The 15,875-nt window shown below is 40.5% G+C and overlaps 1 protein-coding gene across 1 annotated transcript in view; it reads left to right on the top strand.

The window, feature by feature from the left end:
- The window catches only part of lama5 (laminin, alpha 5), a 134,074-nt gene that overhangs the window by 83,237 nt on the left and 34,962 nt on the right, over positions 1-15,875 (top strand). The window contains exons 40-58 of the mRNA XM_036142469.1: positions 7-90; positions 1,517-1,747; positions 2,735-2,848; positions 2,942-3,072; positions 3,168-3,248; positions 3,325-3,539; positions 4,660-4,760; positions 5,098-5,281; positions 6,652-6,792; positions 6,887-7,038; positions 7,331-7,441; positions 9,099-9,210; positions 9,283-9,453; positions 11,182-11,378; positions 11,456-11,572; positions 13,034-13,188; positions 13,301-13,430; positions 14,095-14,197; positions 14,287-14,400. Of these exons, the coding sequence (XP_035998362.1) occupies positions 7-90; positions 1,517-1,747; positions 2,735-2,848; positions 2,942-3,072; positions 3,168-3,248; positions 3,325-3,539; positions 4,660-4,760; positions 5,098-5,281; positions 6,652-6,792; positions 6,887-7,038; positions 7,331-7,441; positions 9,099-9,210; positions 9,283-9,453; positions 11,182-11,378; positions 11,456-11,572; positions 13,034-13,188; positions 13,301-13,430; positions 14,095-14,197; positions 14,287-14,400 (2,644 nt within the window). The remainder of the gene's footprint in view (positions 1-6; positions 91-1,516; positions 1,748-2,734; positions 2,849-2,941; positions 3,073-3,167; positions 3,249-3,324; positions 3,540-4,659; positions 4,761-5,097; positions 5,282-6,651; positions 6,793-6,886; positions 7,039-7,330; positions 7,442-9,098; positions 9,211-9,282; positions 9,454-11,181; positions 11,379-11,455; positions 11,573-13,033; positions 13,189-13,300; positions 13,431-14,094; positions 14,198-14,286; positions 14,401-15,875) is intronic.

Below are 15,875 nucleotides of genomic sequence, written 5' to 3'. Positions count from 1 at the left end.
CTGCAGGGGAACCAGATGACCCTGGTCTTCATGGAGAGAGAATACTCGGCACCTGAGGACCCTCACCTGGGAATTGTTCACATTGTTGAGGTAAGTCAAAAAATTAACAATAAATAGGTAAAAACTGCAAATTATAAAATGAAATAAACTTTTATGTTTGCTCGGAGGATGCAGTAAACAATGATTTTAGCCCCGTTTTTCTAAATTTCTGTTTTTTATGAAGTTGGTTTCTGAGCGGAGGTGCATAGAAACTAAACTCCTCTTGATTAATTTGGGTCCTGGGAAAACTCAACATATAGAACCCATTTATATGAACTAATCTAGCCTTTCACAAACAGGTAGCTGGTGCAGTCATTTAAGAAAATGCTGCGACGTTGTTGCAGCAGAATCTTGGATGAGTTGTCTCTGCCTCATTAACTTTACTTTTTTAAACCTAAAGCTTTACTAATCTATGGAAAGTGAGAATCCTGCACTATGGAGTGAATTTTGTTATTGTTGCAAGCAAAGAACATGTATTGTAAATGTAAATTTGAAAAACATAAAATCCAGAAATTAAACTTTGCAAAACTTCTTCATCAAAAAGAGGTTTTCAGAATAACTTTGGTGTTTTCTGAGATTAAAATTTTTCCCCCAAAAAATCTGATGTTTTTTGTAAGAATTCTTTTCTTTTTTTACAGATTTTATATTTTTTAACTCTATTTTTTAAACTTTCTCTTTTTCAGATTGAGTTCCATGACTTACATTCTTTTTGAATTGCATTTTGCAGATCAAATTTTCTTCACTCTTAGCATTCATTCATGCATTTCATAAAATTTGATCTGAAAAACAGAATTAGAAATAATATGTGTGTGTATATATATATATATATATATATATATATATATATATATATATATATATATATAGTTTATTATAAATAAATACAAAATTTAAATATAAATTAATAAAATCTTTAAATCTTTTTTTTATGGGGGGGGGGGATAAAATCTCAGAATACACCAAAGTTACTCTGAAAAACTCTTTGTGATTAAGAAGTTGAAGTATAAATCTGGATTTTATGTTTTTTTAAATTTCCATTTACAAAACTTGTTCTTTGCTTGCAACAATACTCGAATACTGCAGCCATTTTCCATGTCAGGGTCAGATAGGCAGCCATTTATCCTTGCATTGTTTTTAAGATGGTATTTGCCTTATTTAGCAAAAGGCTTTATATGATTCTTAAACCTTTGGTTAGATATTGTTTGCTCATATTTATAACTTCTAAATGATACATAGTAGGATCTGAACTAATTTACCACAGTAACAGAGAATTCTTCTCAGGAAAACTGAGATGAAAGGTTTTAAAGCATCATGGAAAACTAAAAGTCTTCCATACACACTGACTGACTATTTTCTGTGATCTAATGTCCAAAAGCCTCCTTTCTGTGTTGGGAAGCTGCTGGATATCTGCCTCTCCTCTGTAACCAAACCAATGTGAATGCTTTCTTCTTCTCCTTCTCTTTTCCTGCCATCATAGGGAAGCTTCCGTCATGCTCGGACCGGCAACTCCGTGTCTCGGGAGGAGTTGATGATGGTTTTGGTCAATCTGGAGTCTCTGCAGATCCGAGCCCTTCACTCTCAGTCGGCCCACTCCGTGTCGCTGCGTGGCGCTGTGTTAGAGGGCGCCGCCGACATGCCCTCAGGACGCCATGCAAACAATGTGGAGATCTGCATGTGTCCGGCCAACTACCTGGGAGATTCTTGCCAGGTAAGGACCCAGACTGGACTTTACTCCTGAGTTGATGTCATTCTTTGTCAATTTCATAATATCCAAATATGATTGTTGTACCATTTAATATGGTTATATGTTTTACATATCATTCTTTATTAAAACTCCTTTGACAGGAGATATAAGTTAGATTTTTTTTAATGAGATTTGCTCTCCATTAATAAAGTAAAGTTACCTCCAAACAAGATATGTAATTGAAATATCAAATTAAAAAATTAATGCACGTAAAATGCAGCCCCACTGGACTAATTCTTTCTAGGTCAGCTAAGAATGGCCAGAGGAGCAGTAACGATGGAGCCCTACTTGATAGATCATATGACTTTTTGACTTCTTGCGCTTTAATTGGTTTTCTCCAAGCATGGTGCTGAGAATTATGGTTCTTTGGTCTCATCTTTTTAAAGCACATTGATCCAGAAGTCTCTTTTTTTAGATGCAACTTTGCTAACTTGAGTCATGCGTCTTCTTTTTCTTCATTTTCCTAAACTATCTTTTACAGTTACAACAGTTCATCCTTGCCCCGGTTCACATTTTACATCATTTTTTAAGTTGTTTTACAGACACTAAGTTTTTCCTGCCAATCCTTTTTAAAAAAGCAATGCTGCTTTTAACCTCTATATTCCCCTGTAAGCACCGGTAAGGATGGCTTTTCTATTTCTGGCTTGGTTCTGATCAAGTCATAAGTTTGGTAATGTTTATTCATCTGAGGTTGTATTAATTTCTTGCCGTTTTTTTTATATGGTTAAGTACACAAACATTTGGACTTTTAAATCAGAAAGAAATCACACCCTAATTAGTCTGGAATCCAGCATCGTAGATAGACTGTGTCTTAATTCATCATCTCTTCCTAATTAACTGGATCTCCCCTTTATTTGTGCGAAGTTTTATTAGCTCCCTTAATAAGGTAAAACTGGTAAAAAAATGTCCGTCACACCCTGGAGGACGTTTGATGCTCCTTTCTCCCTGTAGAAATGTGCTCCAGGATACTACAGGGACACAATCGGACTGTTTCTGGGAAAATGCGTTCCCTGTAACTGTAACGGACACTCGGACCAGTGTTTGGATGGATCTGGAATCTGCCAGGTGAGGATTTCTCTGCTGTGAGTTTTTTTATACTCCTTTTCAAAGCCGTTTGGCGTTTTTGAGACTCTAAACTGCACTCATAATGCTTCTCAGAATTGCCAGCACAACACTGTCGGGGAGCGCTGTGAGAGCTGCATGGGGGGCTTCCTCAGCAACAACAGCCTGGATGGACAGGCCGTGTCCTGCTCCAGTTGTCCCTGTCCGCTCAGGGCTCCGTCCAACAAGTCAGCACATTTTGCTCTTCCTTTACACGCCGACCGCCTCTTTCCCTCTCAGCGATGAGCTGTCCGGTTATCCGTCACGTCTTATGTGTCTGCAGCTTTGCGGAGGGCTGCGTGCAGAGAAGCGACAGGATGCAGTGTCTGTGCATGCACGGCTACGCCGGACCAAACTGCGAGAGGTAATCGCCGCGTCATCCTGAAGCAGTTTAGAAACACGCACTGCAGACTCAGCTTCTTTGTTCCCACTTCCTGCAGGTGCGCCCCGGGCTTCTACGGCAACCCCATGGTTCTGGGCAGCAGGTGCCAGCCGTGCCACTGCAACGGAAACACGGACCCTAACATGCTCTTCACGGACTGCCACCCGCTGACCGGACAATGCCTCAGCTGCATGCACAACACGGCCGGACCTCACTGTGACATCTGTGCTCCTGGTTATTACGGAGACGCTGTACGCGCCAGAAACTGCACCAGTGAGTTCAGCTTCAGGCTGCCGTACCTATTCGTTACCGCGAGCTCGCGAGATCATAGTGTGGCCATGATCATCCATCCATCCGTTTTTCTAACACGTCTAACCCTCGTGGGGTCGTGAGGGGTGCTGGTGCTTATCTCCAGCTGTCAATGGGCGAGAGGCGGGGTTCACCCTGGACAGGTCGCCAGTCTGTCGCAGGGCAACACAGAGACAAACAGGACAAACAACCATTCACGCGCACACTCACACCTAAGAAGAATTTAGAGAGGCCAATTAACCAATTAACCTAACAGTCATGTTTTAGGACTGTGGGAGGAAGCCGGAGTACCCGGAGAGAACCCACGCATGCACAGGGAGAACATGCAGACTCCATGTAGAAAGACCCAGGGACTTGAACCCAGGACCTTCTGCAAGGCAACAGTGCCACCCACTGGCTACTGTGCAGCCCTTGGGCGTGATCTAATAAGTTCAATTAATTTCTGAACACAATTTTCCTCCTGTTAGTACCCTTAAAAGGGACATATCATGCAAAACCCACTTTTTTTAGCCCTTAAATAAATATTGTGTACTTGGAGACTCTGGGGGAGCAAAACAGTTTAATTAAGTCTGTCCAGGTGCTGGACAGACTTAATTAAACTGTTTTGTTTAATTAAGTCTTTACGTATATTCTGTTTGGGTCATTTGTTTCAAGACTATTCTATTCTTTATTATGTTTTTTTAAACTATTACATTGCAATATTTGTTGCAGAGCTGCTTTACAAGGTCACGGACTTCAAGAATCTGACATTTTTTATTTTTCCGCTCTGATTTTGTAGTCCACTCTGAAAGAGGCTGAAGCTACGAGTGAATGAGTGAAAATGTTCGGTAGTTGGTTGTATTAACCCACAAAATTCATTATACCTCCCCCAGTATACTACAGAAATGGCCAAACGGGGTGGAGAGGAGAACATTTCACAGGAAAACAAAGTGCTGTCAGACTCCTAAACTCAGGCGTAAAATATGCCAACAAGGCATTGTTGTCCACCTAACTTGCTTTGGCACCCTTCAACAGACAAACAGTTAATAGTTGTCCGTTTAAAACTGAACTTTTGTGGAAGTTTTTAATTGGTTTTGCTTTGCAGAATGCAACTGTTCTCCATGTGGAACCGAATCCTGTGACCACAACACGGGACAATGTCGCTGTAAACCTGGAGTCACCGGACCGCTGTGTGACCGCTGTCAGGTAGGATTCAGAGTTTTAAGGGTCCTGCTGTTTTCTGCAAACTTTAAACTGTAGCCTATGGATTTTAACAGACGTTGTTTCATTTGTCATGAAACAACACCTTCTGTTTGCTCCCTGACGTTGGGTTACTTTGCTCTGATCAAGATCATTTTATAAAAAAAAATGGAAACTAAGTGTAAGTAGTGGTGTCTTAAACACATGTACCCTTTAATTAGTACCCATTAATTGCCTCTGCCTTGTTTAGGAAACTGATAAGCAGGGAAAAACCTTGCAGCCATACAAAACATCTTGCATAACTTTCCATCTCGTCTTCATCTGGTTGTGCTTTTGCTCTAAGAACGGGTCGTTTGGCTTCAACTCGTGCTCTGGCTGTCGTCCATGTGAGTGCGAGGCCTCGGCGGCCCTCGTCCAGCCGTGTGATCCTCAGAGCGGTCAGTGCACCTGCCAGCCCGGAGTCAACGGACCGAACTGCAGACAGTGCGCACCCGGACACTGGGACTACGGACCTAACGGCTGCAAGAGTGAGTGTGCAGGAACATCTCAGTACCAACAGTATGTTCATCACCTCAGATGCAAAGGACTGCTTGGATTGTTAAGGCATTATATTTCCATTCCCATCTATCTATGCTCTGCAGCATAAATAATAACAGACAAGGAAGTGAAGGTGTAGGTAATGATGGTTTAAATGGGTCTATATATATTAAATAAAACGTCTTTAGAGACTATTAAATGACAACATCTAATGGGGACCTCTGTCAGTCCTGAGAGGATCTATGTACCTTGTAGACCAGAAATCATTGCTAAGCAATCAATTATGTGACCACATTGAGGTTATTGTGTGAAGGTTTAGTGGTTTAACACTTGCAGCCGTTAATGTCCCTTGAACTGTGATGAAGTTGGAACTGAATCCTGATAATAATTGCAAACTAGCGAGTTCTGGATATACAAATACACATAAAAACACATAACCGTTAAAGCAAACAACAGAAAAATAAAAAAAAATCATAGATAAAATTCCACCTTGTTACTTGGTATTAAAAGCCAGCCTGATAAAAAGAAGATTAGGTCTGAGCAAAGGTGTAAAGCAGGGATGTCAAACAAATTTTTACATTGGACCACTTTGGGATCATGACGTCATTAAAAGTTGCACCTGTATAGATGATCCTTTTGATTTCAGAATTTCATTTCACATAGAAATATAAAACAAATGCACAATTACATAAAAGTAGCATCTTAGGCCCAGTTTATCTGCTAAAAACGTTGATATTGGGGTGAGTTGTTTTAATGTGTTGTGGGAAAACTGACCTCTAGTGGCAGGATGCTGTTACTACACAGTAAATAAAATAAACATTTGCCACATAAAACAGTTTTAGACACTTTATACAATTTAAAAGGATATATGCCTCTACTTTATGACACGATACACCTTTTTTGGGTCTTGAGGGCCGGATAAATTGCCTTGACGGGCAGCATTCGGCCCACGGGCCTTGAGTTTGACACGTGGTCTAAAGGAAGTTGGGGTGCTGCCTCTGAAAATGCTCGATCATCCCAGTGCTTAAGCCTGGTCCTTTAAACATCAAATAAAAGTTGATTAGATGACCTCAGGGATCTGCCGTGTAAAGAAAGATATAAAAGTTCAGATTAATCAGATGTGAAGAGCTTTAAAAATAAACAGTAAAATTTTAAAACCTATTCTAAGCTGTGTGGGAAGGAAGTGTAAAGAGCGTCTGGAGGTGTTGGTTAAAAGACTGGCAGCCGCGTTCTGGACAAGTTGAAGCTGTTTACAAGAAGACGGAGAGACTCTGATAGAGACCATAACAGTAGTTGGGTCTAGAACTAATTAAAACATGAATTTCATATTTAAACACCAAACCTCTGTGGGTCGTTGCAGGGTGTGATTGTAAAGGAGGCCGTTGTGACCCCCGGACAGGGGAGTGCCATTGTCCAGACGGGATGACGGGGAGACAGTGTGAGACCTGCTCTCAGAGGTACAACGTTCCTGTGGAGGACAGACACGGCATGCACTGTCAACGTAAGCAAATCACACGCGTGTCTGCAAACGTAGAGGGACGCTGATCAAACTCTGACAGAGAGCGTGCTGTGGATGTGTTTGCTTGGACACTCAGTGTGCGACAGCTGCGTCATCGTGCTGCTGGACGATCTGGACGCGCTGAACGACAACTTCAGCTCCATCGCCTGGCAGCTGAGGAACCTCAACGCCAGCTCGATGGCCTGGGCTCAGCTCGCCAGCCTCAACCAGTCCATGTTGGACGTGGCTGTGAGTTCAAACGCGCAAACTGTGGCGATACACAGATTCTGACCGTCCAAAACCCACAGGTCCTGTGACGACGCTCAAACCGGGATGTTTTGTGTGGGATAAGATAGTGAATGGAGAATGGAGCCAAATAAAGTCTGGAGAAGTCTTCAGAAAAAAGTTTTTTTGTTTAAAAATAATTGGGGTGTTCAATGAATATAATTATTAAACTTTTTCATCGTATCTTTACCTGGATGGTCAACAGATTTGTCCTCTTGTGTGAATTTGACGTTTGATTAAAATATCTTGATTCTAGCTCGCTATTGAGCACTACAACAGCACGCTGGATGAAAGCAGGAACCGAGCCGACATTATGGACGAGGACATCAAGACCATCAGCGACGACATTGATGATTTGAACAGAAAGGTCTGGGACGCACACAATCGGGCCTGCTGTTCGGTGCCTGTGTGTCTTGTCTATAATCAGCTTCAGTTTAAATCATCATTTAGATAAACTGGAAGGTTAGGATGCGAGCGCAGCATCTGGAAGCTTCTTTCCAGAATAAAGACGGGTTTACTAGTTAGATTACAGGTTAAAGACAGAAGACAGAGCAGAGACACAGAAAGCACAGAAGCTCACATTGATCCAGGAGTACTTTCAATGCTATATGGTAATAGAGGATGATCTGCCTCCCCTGGATGATGACTGCCCCTTAAGACTTCTATTAGAGTTAGATTTGATTAGATTCAACTTTATTGTCATTACACAGGTACAGGTACAAGGCAACGAAATGCAGTTTAGGTCTAACCAGAAGTGCAAGAGCAGCAAGTGCAGGATAAACAATGTACAGGACATGGGTTATTACTGAGTAAATATAGAGATGTATACTATTATAGACTGATAGATTTGTCCTATGAATATAATATATAGATAACTAGTATTGTGAACTAAATTTACAGCTGGATATGTTCCGAGTATAATATACAGGTGGATATTACTATGAATAGAGTTTTATAGATATGTACAATAGCATAATATACAGATGATTATTATAACAGAGTTTACATGTACTATGAATATATGTACAGATGGCTGTTACTATAGGCAGAATTACTGGTAGCTATTACTATAAAATGAATAAATAAAATTTGGAAAGAAGCTATTTATGTCATAAATTAGAAAGGAGATGAATCCGGAATTCAACCAACACACTAGGAATGCTCTTTACGGAGATTTATTTGAGGGAATAAAACGGGCAAACAGACAGGATCCAAAAAAGGGGTAAGGCAGACATCCAGACGATACTTGACAAACAGAAACTGGGCAGAAAAATACAAAACGTGTTACAAAAAATGAATCAAGACGCTGGGAGCTCTTACCAGGAAAACAGGGGATGCACGCATGGTATGAATTGACGACGACCCGACAACTAACTAAGGAGGGAGTGAGGCTTAAATAGACGGATAAACAGGTGAGCGGAATTGAAAGTAATTAACCGAAGGCGGGAGCAATACAGAACTGACAGGACACTAGATCACAGAACTAAAATCAGAACTAATACAGGGACCAGAATAACTGATGAAGTAAAAAGGCTAAACTAGAACTCAAAACAGAAATAAACCCAGAGGCAGGAATAAGCTACTTAACCAAAACAATAAACATAGACCGGATAACCTAAAACAGTACAAAAGCTGAAGAAGCCAAAACCTGATAGCTGATCAAATAAATAAACGTGAACCAAAACCCAAATCATGACAATTTAAATTAAAGTGTAGTGGAAGGTAATTACATATTACAGTTAAAGTACGGTATTGCAAATGTATATGTAAACAATTGTGAATAAACAGTTGGCCGTGCAAATCAATATTCAGTCATAGTTAGCAGTGCAGGATGCATGTAAACAGTTGTTACAATAGTAACAGTCAGGAGTGCAGGTGAACATTACAGTCTTGTAAATAACAGAATAACATATTTATATTGCTATAAAGTAATAGTTAAATTTGAAAAAAGTCATAAATGCCAGGCGTGTTTTTTTATGACGCAGATGTTGTGAGAGTTGAGAGCTGTTGTGTGTTTTTTTCAGTCAGGAGTAATGACAGACAGGGTCGGTGAACTGGATGACAGTACCTCCGACACACACCAGAGGGCAGAAGACCTGCTGAAGTTCATTAACAACATCACCGTGGACATCAACGGTGAGAGACGCGCCTGTTTACAGGTTACCCCTAATATGGTCATTGTCTGACGATGTGTCCTTCTCTCTGCAGCCCTGATGCGCATGGCGAACCAGTCCCTGAACAACACGGGGGTGGATCAGAATGAGGAGGAGCAGCAGAAGAAGCTCAGGGAGGCCAAGGCCATGCTGAGGGAGATGAAGTACAGGAGCTGCGTGGGTCAACAGAAACTGGCCGACAAAGAGAAGAGGGAAGCGGAGAAACGTGAGTTTGGCGTCTGGACGCTGTGCACGAAGTAAAGCAAGGACAGAAGTTGGTGGTTTGAATTATGAGTATTTACGATTCATTCCTGTGTTCTTCATGCCACTTTATGAGTCTCAGAAAATCCACGGATCATCGCCAAATTGTTTGTGGATTGGTGGAATAAGTTAGCCTCGTGAGACCATCCTGATCTCGCGAGCTTTCAAGGTTTCACTCGCAGATCAGTCTGGCTACTTTCCGTCAAAGAAAATTTGGAGCCGTTCACCAAACGAACGTCCAATCAGCGTTGGCTTTGAGGCGGGTTGAGGTGTGAGGTTTCTCTGCTGAGCTAACGAGCCTTTACCTGCAGCAGCAAGAGTAGCTTGGCTTGTGGTTGTGTTTTGGTCGTCGCTCGTAACAGAGCGACAACGAAGCATGTTGACGAGTACGTCAACATGCTTCGTTGATCTGATTGGTTTATTTGGCCCGTCTATCACCAACATAGGCCAATCAGCTAACCAGTATTTTCGCCCCTTCCCAAAATTAGTTCAACGGATGGATATGCGGAGATGGATATGCGGATATGCGGAGCAAATCCATCTGCCGGAGTCAGGTTAGGAATAAGTTGCTCCTGGAGGACGTTATGAAATTAGTGATATTAGACCAAAGGCAACCCCACCCTCCGTACCAACTGGTCAGCTGATCTGAGGGAACGGGAAGGTGTGTAGGGATGTAGCAGCTCAGACAGGTAAGGTGGGGTAAGGCCATTAAGAGATTTAAAAGCAGATAAAAGCAGATGAAATTAATCCTAAAATGTACTGGCAACCGATGTAGCGAGGCTAAATTGGGAAATATGCTCAAATTTTCTTGTACTTATGGTTACATTTTCTTGAACCGTAAGAAGTTATGTTTTCTTGGTCAGAAGTAGCTTCGTTGCTGCCCATTTTTTTGGGAAAAGCCTTCACCACACTGTGCCTACGTGCTGCTGATGTTGAGCAAGCTCTGCACTGGTGGCAGTACGATTCTGGGGAGTGCTTCTGGGAAGAAGAAGATGTTCTTGGAAGTCTTTTTCTTTGCAGGTTGAAGTCGATAATCCTGGAAACTGTTCTTGCCATTGCAATATTCACAGCAGCATGTTTCCTTCATTCAAGGCCCTTTTGGTGCTTTAGGTTAACGATTGCTAAAACGAGACTATGATGTCAGCCCACCTGCCCAATCATTCTGCTAACTAGATCGGTAGAGTTAGACTTAGACTTAGACAACTTTATTTGTCATTCGGTATGCACAAAGTGCATACAGAACGAAATTTCGTTTCGTACAGCTTTTGTAAATCGCAGTAGAAGTTAAATTACAGTTTTAGGTGCGGCAGAGATTTAGAAGTAAACAGTAGATTTTAAATATACAGTATACAAACAATTGAAATGTAACAAAAAAGAGACGTTATTTATGTACAGATTGGATTGTGCAAGGGCATTTGTGCATGAATGCATTTGTTTGTGCAATTTTAAGACTAGGAGTCCAATAGCATTTTTAATGCTATATGAGCTAAAATGATGCTAAAATGTGCAAAAACTGCAAATGTTGTGCAGAGTTTGTGGGTTGTAGTTTGGCAGTTCAACAGCAGTAGAGTTGTTGCGGTCAGGATCTGACTGAACTAACATGACGTCGGTTGATAATTTTAAGGAAAAAGTGGAAATTGGGACAGAATGGGTTATAGTTCAATAAATCTCTGTCTGTCTCTGAATCTGCCAGTGTTGGATCGTGTTAACGAGGAGCTGGCCAATCATCAGGCGGAGAACCTCAACTTGACCAAGGCCATCAGGGACCGCTTGCTCCGCTTCCTCTCTGAAATGATGGACCTGCGAGAGGCTCTCAACGAGGCTGTGAACAACACCGGCAGAGCTGCAGAACTCAACAGTGTGAACGAGAAACTTCTGGAGGAAATCAACGTGAGCAATCTGCCAAAACGAAGAATGCAAGCGTCTGTGTGGGCGTATCTGATGTCTGCTCTCTGTGTTTCGCTCAGAGGATGAATGAAGACCTGTTAATGAAGCAGAAGGAAGTGAGTGACACGGTGGACATGGCTGTTGCTGATGTCACGCAAGTCAACGCAGTGGTTTCGATACTGCAGGAGTCCCAACAGGTTAGACATGACAGAGCTTGTGCTTTGATGGAAACTCTGACATGCGTATCATAAATGTTAATGTTGTTTTATTCAAGGTTCAGACATGTTTTCTTACCTGACAATTAGTTGTTAAAGTATGGAAAGAGTGATGGTCCGCAAAGCTAACATTTAGTGCATAGTATATAAAAAAATTAGGCTGAGAACACATTTGATAAAGTGATAAATAAAAATTTTGAAGGCAAAAAAATTTGAAAAAGGGTGTAAAGAAAATAATCACTTTAAATAACCTTAAAATTCCAGGGAGAGCTGCACAATCTATTGCAAAGCATCAACACTGCAGTGTATTGATATTGAAAATGACTTTTTGCAATGTAGTATTTGTTGCAGAGTGAGAAGATGTCCTCCAGCAGCCTAAGACTATAGCAGCATAACTACAGAGATAGCTCAGGGTAACATGAGCCTCTCTAACTATTAACTTTGTCAAAAAGGAAAGTTTTAAGATTAGTCTTAAAAGTAGACGGGGTGTCTGCCTCACGGACCAAAACTGGGAGTTGGTTCCACAGGAGAGGAGCCTGATATCTAAAGGATCTGCCTCCCATTCTACTTTTAGAGACTCTAGGAACCACCAGCAGACCTGCAGTCTGAGAGCGAAGTGCTCTGTTAGGAACATACGGGGTAATCAGAGCTCTGATATATGATGGAGCTTGATTATTAAGGGCTTTATATGTTAGAAGGAGAATTTTAAATTATATGCTGTGTGTGTACAGGTGTTGCTTTGGTCAAAGATTAGAACCGGGTCCTTGAATCAGTACCTGAGTTGACCTGAAGTCAGACTCTGTGGCTTCCCACACCAGGGATGCTTAGATAAAACACTGATGCGTCACCTTTGAACAAAATTTTTTTTTCCCTTTCTGATAAGTTCATGCACCCCTGCTTTACAACTCTACTTTCCATTGGCTGTTTTTTATTCACATCACTTAATCTGGTGTTTCCTGTCTATGTGTTTTTGCCACTGTCACCCCCAAATTCCCCCATTGTGGGACAGTAAAGGTCTTTCTAGTCTATTCTAATCTATTCAAAAACAATATTCTTGTGTGATGATGCGTAACTTGATTAAACCACTTTAATCAAGTTAAGATTAGTCTTAACTTGGTTTAAGTCGGTTTGTCCTCAGTCCACGCCTCCAGGCACAAACCAACCAGGCGGTCTCTTCTCCAGTGTTAAGGGCATAAACATTAAATATGTTGTCCCAGTTATGCAAGTCAATGAGACAGAGGGTTACAACATGCATAGTAAAATTTAGTCCTGCTGTGTAATCCACCTACAAGAACAATCCTGTTTTAGAAGCTCCACACACTGCCTGATAACAAGTCGCTCCACTCATGATGCCACTACCTTTGGTGTCCATACTTTAGTCTGGACCTAGTTATGAATAGAGGCAAAGCTGTTTTAAACAGGTGTTGTATTTGTTTTTGTTAGGACTATGAAGGTCTGGCAGCGCAGCTGGATGGAGCCAGGTCCCCTTTGGCAAAGAAGGTGCAAACGTTTGCTGCCACCAACTCCCTAATCCCCCTGGTGGAGAAGGCGGAGAAACACGCAGAGCTGCTGAACGCGTTGGCCATGAACCTGAGCAGGTGGGCATGCTCTGTGACTCCAGCTAAAATGTCCCTGATGGAAACGGAAAGGGAAAACATAGTTGCAGAGATTGATAAAAGGAAATTAATCTGTGATGTGTCGCCACCGCAGTTTGGTGTCAGACACCAACAAGGATCCGTCGGTGGATTTAACAAAAGTCTACAACAACATTGTCAATAACATCAGTGCGGCAGAAGAGGCTGCGAGAATGGCTGAGAAGGCTGCAAATGACACTCTGCAGGTAAGGTACACACACACACACACATCCTTGTTTAAAATAGAAAGTGAGGACCATGCCTTGACGTCCATAGACTCCCTTTCATCTTCAAGCCTTTCTAAGGCCTAACCCAAACGTTTTATATCTAACCCCAACTTTAACCTAATTGACACCTTTGTTCTAAACATAACCCCTAGCCCATAAAAAATCGTGGACCAAAAGAAAAGGTCCTCACTTTACAAGTAAAATGAGCAAAAAAGTTCTCACTCAAGTACAAGAACAAGCATACACACACACACACACACACATATACGTTTGTATTTCTTCCAATACTTTGTGTTGACATCCATTAATTTTAGTAATTGCATTTATGCCTGACTCTGACCAACACCAGTTAATTTCTAAACCTAACCTAAATGTAATTCATACCATACTTTTAAGCCTAATTCCTTAAACTGAAAATTGGGGTCCACTGCACTAGAACCGAGCTTTGGTCCTCATAAGGTTCAGGGCTCTTAAGAAAGTTGGCCAGAAAATGTCCCGAATAGGCAACAAAACAAGTACACACACACACACACACACACACACACACACACACACATGAACAGACATAAACAGGTGATTTTTAAAAGTACGTAAATCTTTCTATTTTTTTTTCATATTCATTTTTTTTTCTAAATACTTTTAGAAAGTAAAGAACGAGGACCTTGGACAGTCAGCGGGTTCTCTGAAGAACCACAGCATGGAGCTGCTTGATGAAGTTAACCAGCTGAACGATGAACTCAACACCAGTAAATACGTTGTTTCTCGTCTTCTTTTTTTAAAGCGAGACCCAGTTTTAGGAATTTGAAGTGTTAACCATGCCTTTTCTGTCGCGCAGCCCTGAAGGACAAGCTGGACGATGCTCAGGAACGCCTGAGCAAAGCCAAGGCCAAACAAGATCAAGCAATGAAGGATTTGGAAGCAATAAAGAAAAGCCTCAACTCTACCTCGAGTAAGCACATTAAACATATCAAAGCTTGTATGATTATTATTATTATTATTATTATTATTATTATTATTATTATTATTATAAAGATTAAATCAAGCTTCAGCATTCAGACTATTCCTAAAAGGTTTGAAGTGGGAAAAAAAATTTAATCTTACATATTTTTAAATTACATTTTAAATAATTATGGGGATACTTATATATATTTGTCCAAATGAGCCTAATGAAGGATTTCCTGTCAGTTTAGTGGCGTTTTATGTGGAGGGAGAAAGTTAACCAATCAGAAACTCTTATGCGTATTTTAGGATTAAATCCCCTGACCTTTAAATTAAGCCATAGTAGAACAATTTGATCTACCACTCACTTTTTCTGCAGCCAGTGAGCCTGCTTATTCATGCAGAGGTCTTTATAGGATATAAAATAGAAATTCCTTTATTGTCCCACAATGGTGACATTTGGGTGTGACAATGGTAAAAACACACAGACAGGGTACACCAGAGTTAAGTAGATAAAGTAATTTCAATAAAAAAGCTAATTTAAACTAAAGTTGTAAAGTAGTAGTAAATTAACTTATAAGAAAGGGTAAAAGAAAACATTGCACAATTATTAATTGATAATACATGGCATATTTAGGTTAAAATGCACAAATTACGTAAAAGAAATGCAATATTCAAATTAAATAGAGGAAAATCAGAACAATGTGAGAAAACCATGAAATATGCATGTTTATACAAGCACCGGGGCTTGTATAAACCAATATGATGACAGATCTCTGGAAGGCCTGAACTTATCAGTGTTAGGATGTTGAAACAACCCTGGCTCCAGAGGTTCTGCTGCAGGAATGTTAATGTTTAGATTTAGATGGCTGGAATAGTTTTGAGCTTTTTAACATAAACCGCAAAAAAACAGAACAAAAAAACACCATTAAAAATAAAGCAGCTCTAGCTTTTTTTTTATCTTGTCACAAATGATGGCCTCCAAATTCCTTTAATTAATTTAATAAATTACTTTAGGTCAAACGTTGAAGATATGAAAGAAAATGTTCTTGAAAATTAAGTTCTCTCCCATGCGATGCAGTGAAAAAGTGTTTTTATCCTTTATGATTCAAACTATTTTTGCTTTTTCATTTTCTTTCAGATCATCAAACAGATTCTAAAATCAATTATAACTAAAACTTTAACTGAGCTCAATATTTCCAGCTGCTGCTTGGTGGGATCACTGCTGGATCTGTAGATTTAAAAGATTACTTATCTGGCATGAAACACAGCATTTTAAAAAACAACCAAACACCATGATGTTAAAGACTCCAGTCATCACAAATGCTTGACTGCAGTTGTAGGCCAAGTTATTTTGTATATCTACCATTTAATTACAACTTTTTAGTATTTACTCAGGTTATTTTTGAAACTTATATATATATATATATGTCCTAAATTTTCTGTAACAGCTCAGCAAGAGATTGTATTACTATCGTGGTACTA

The sequence above is a fragment of the Fundulus heteroclitus genome, chromosome 1 (genome assembly GCF_011125445.2).
Source record: "Fundulus heteroclitus isolate FHET01 chromosome 1, MU-UCD_Fhet_4.1, whole genome shotgun sequence".
Lineage (NCBI taxonomy): Eukaryota > Metazoa > Chordata > Actinopteri > Cyprinodontiformes > Fundulidae > Fundulus > Fundulus heteroclitus.
Note: the sequence above shows the minus strand (reverse complement) of the source record. Positions and strands in the feature narration are given on the sequence as shown.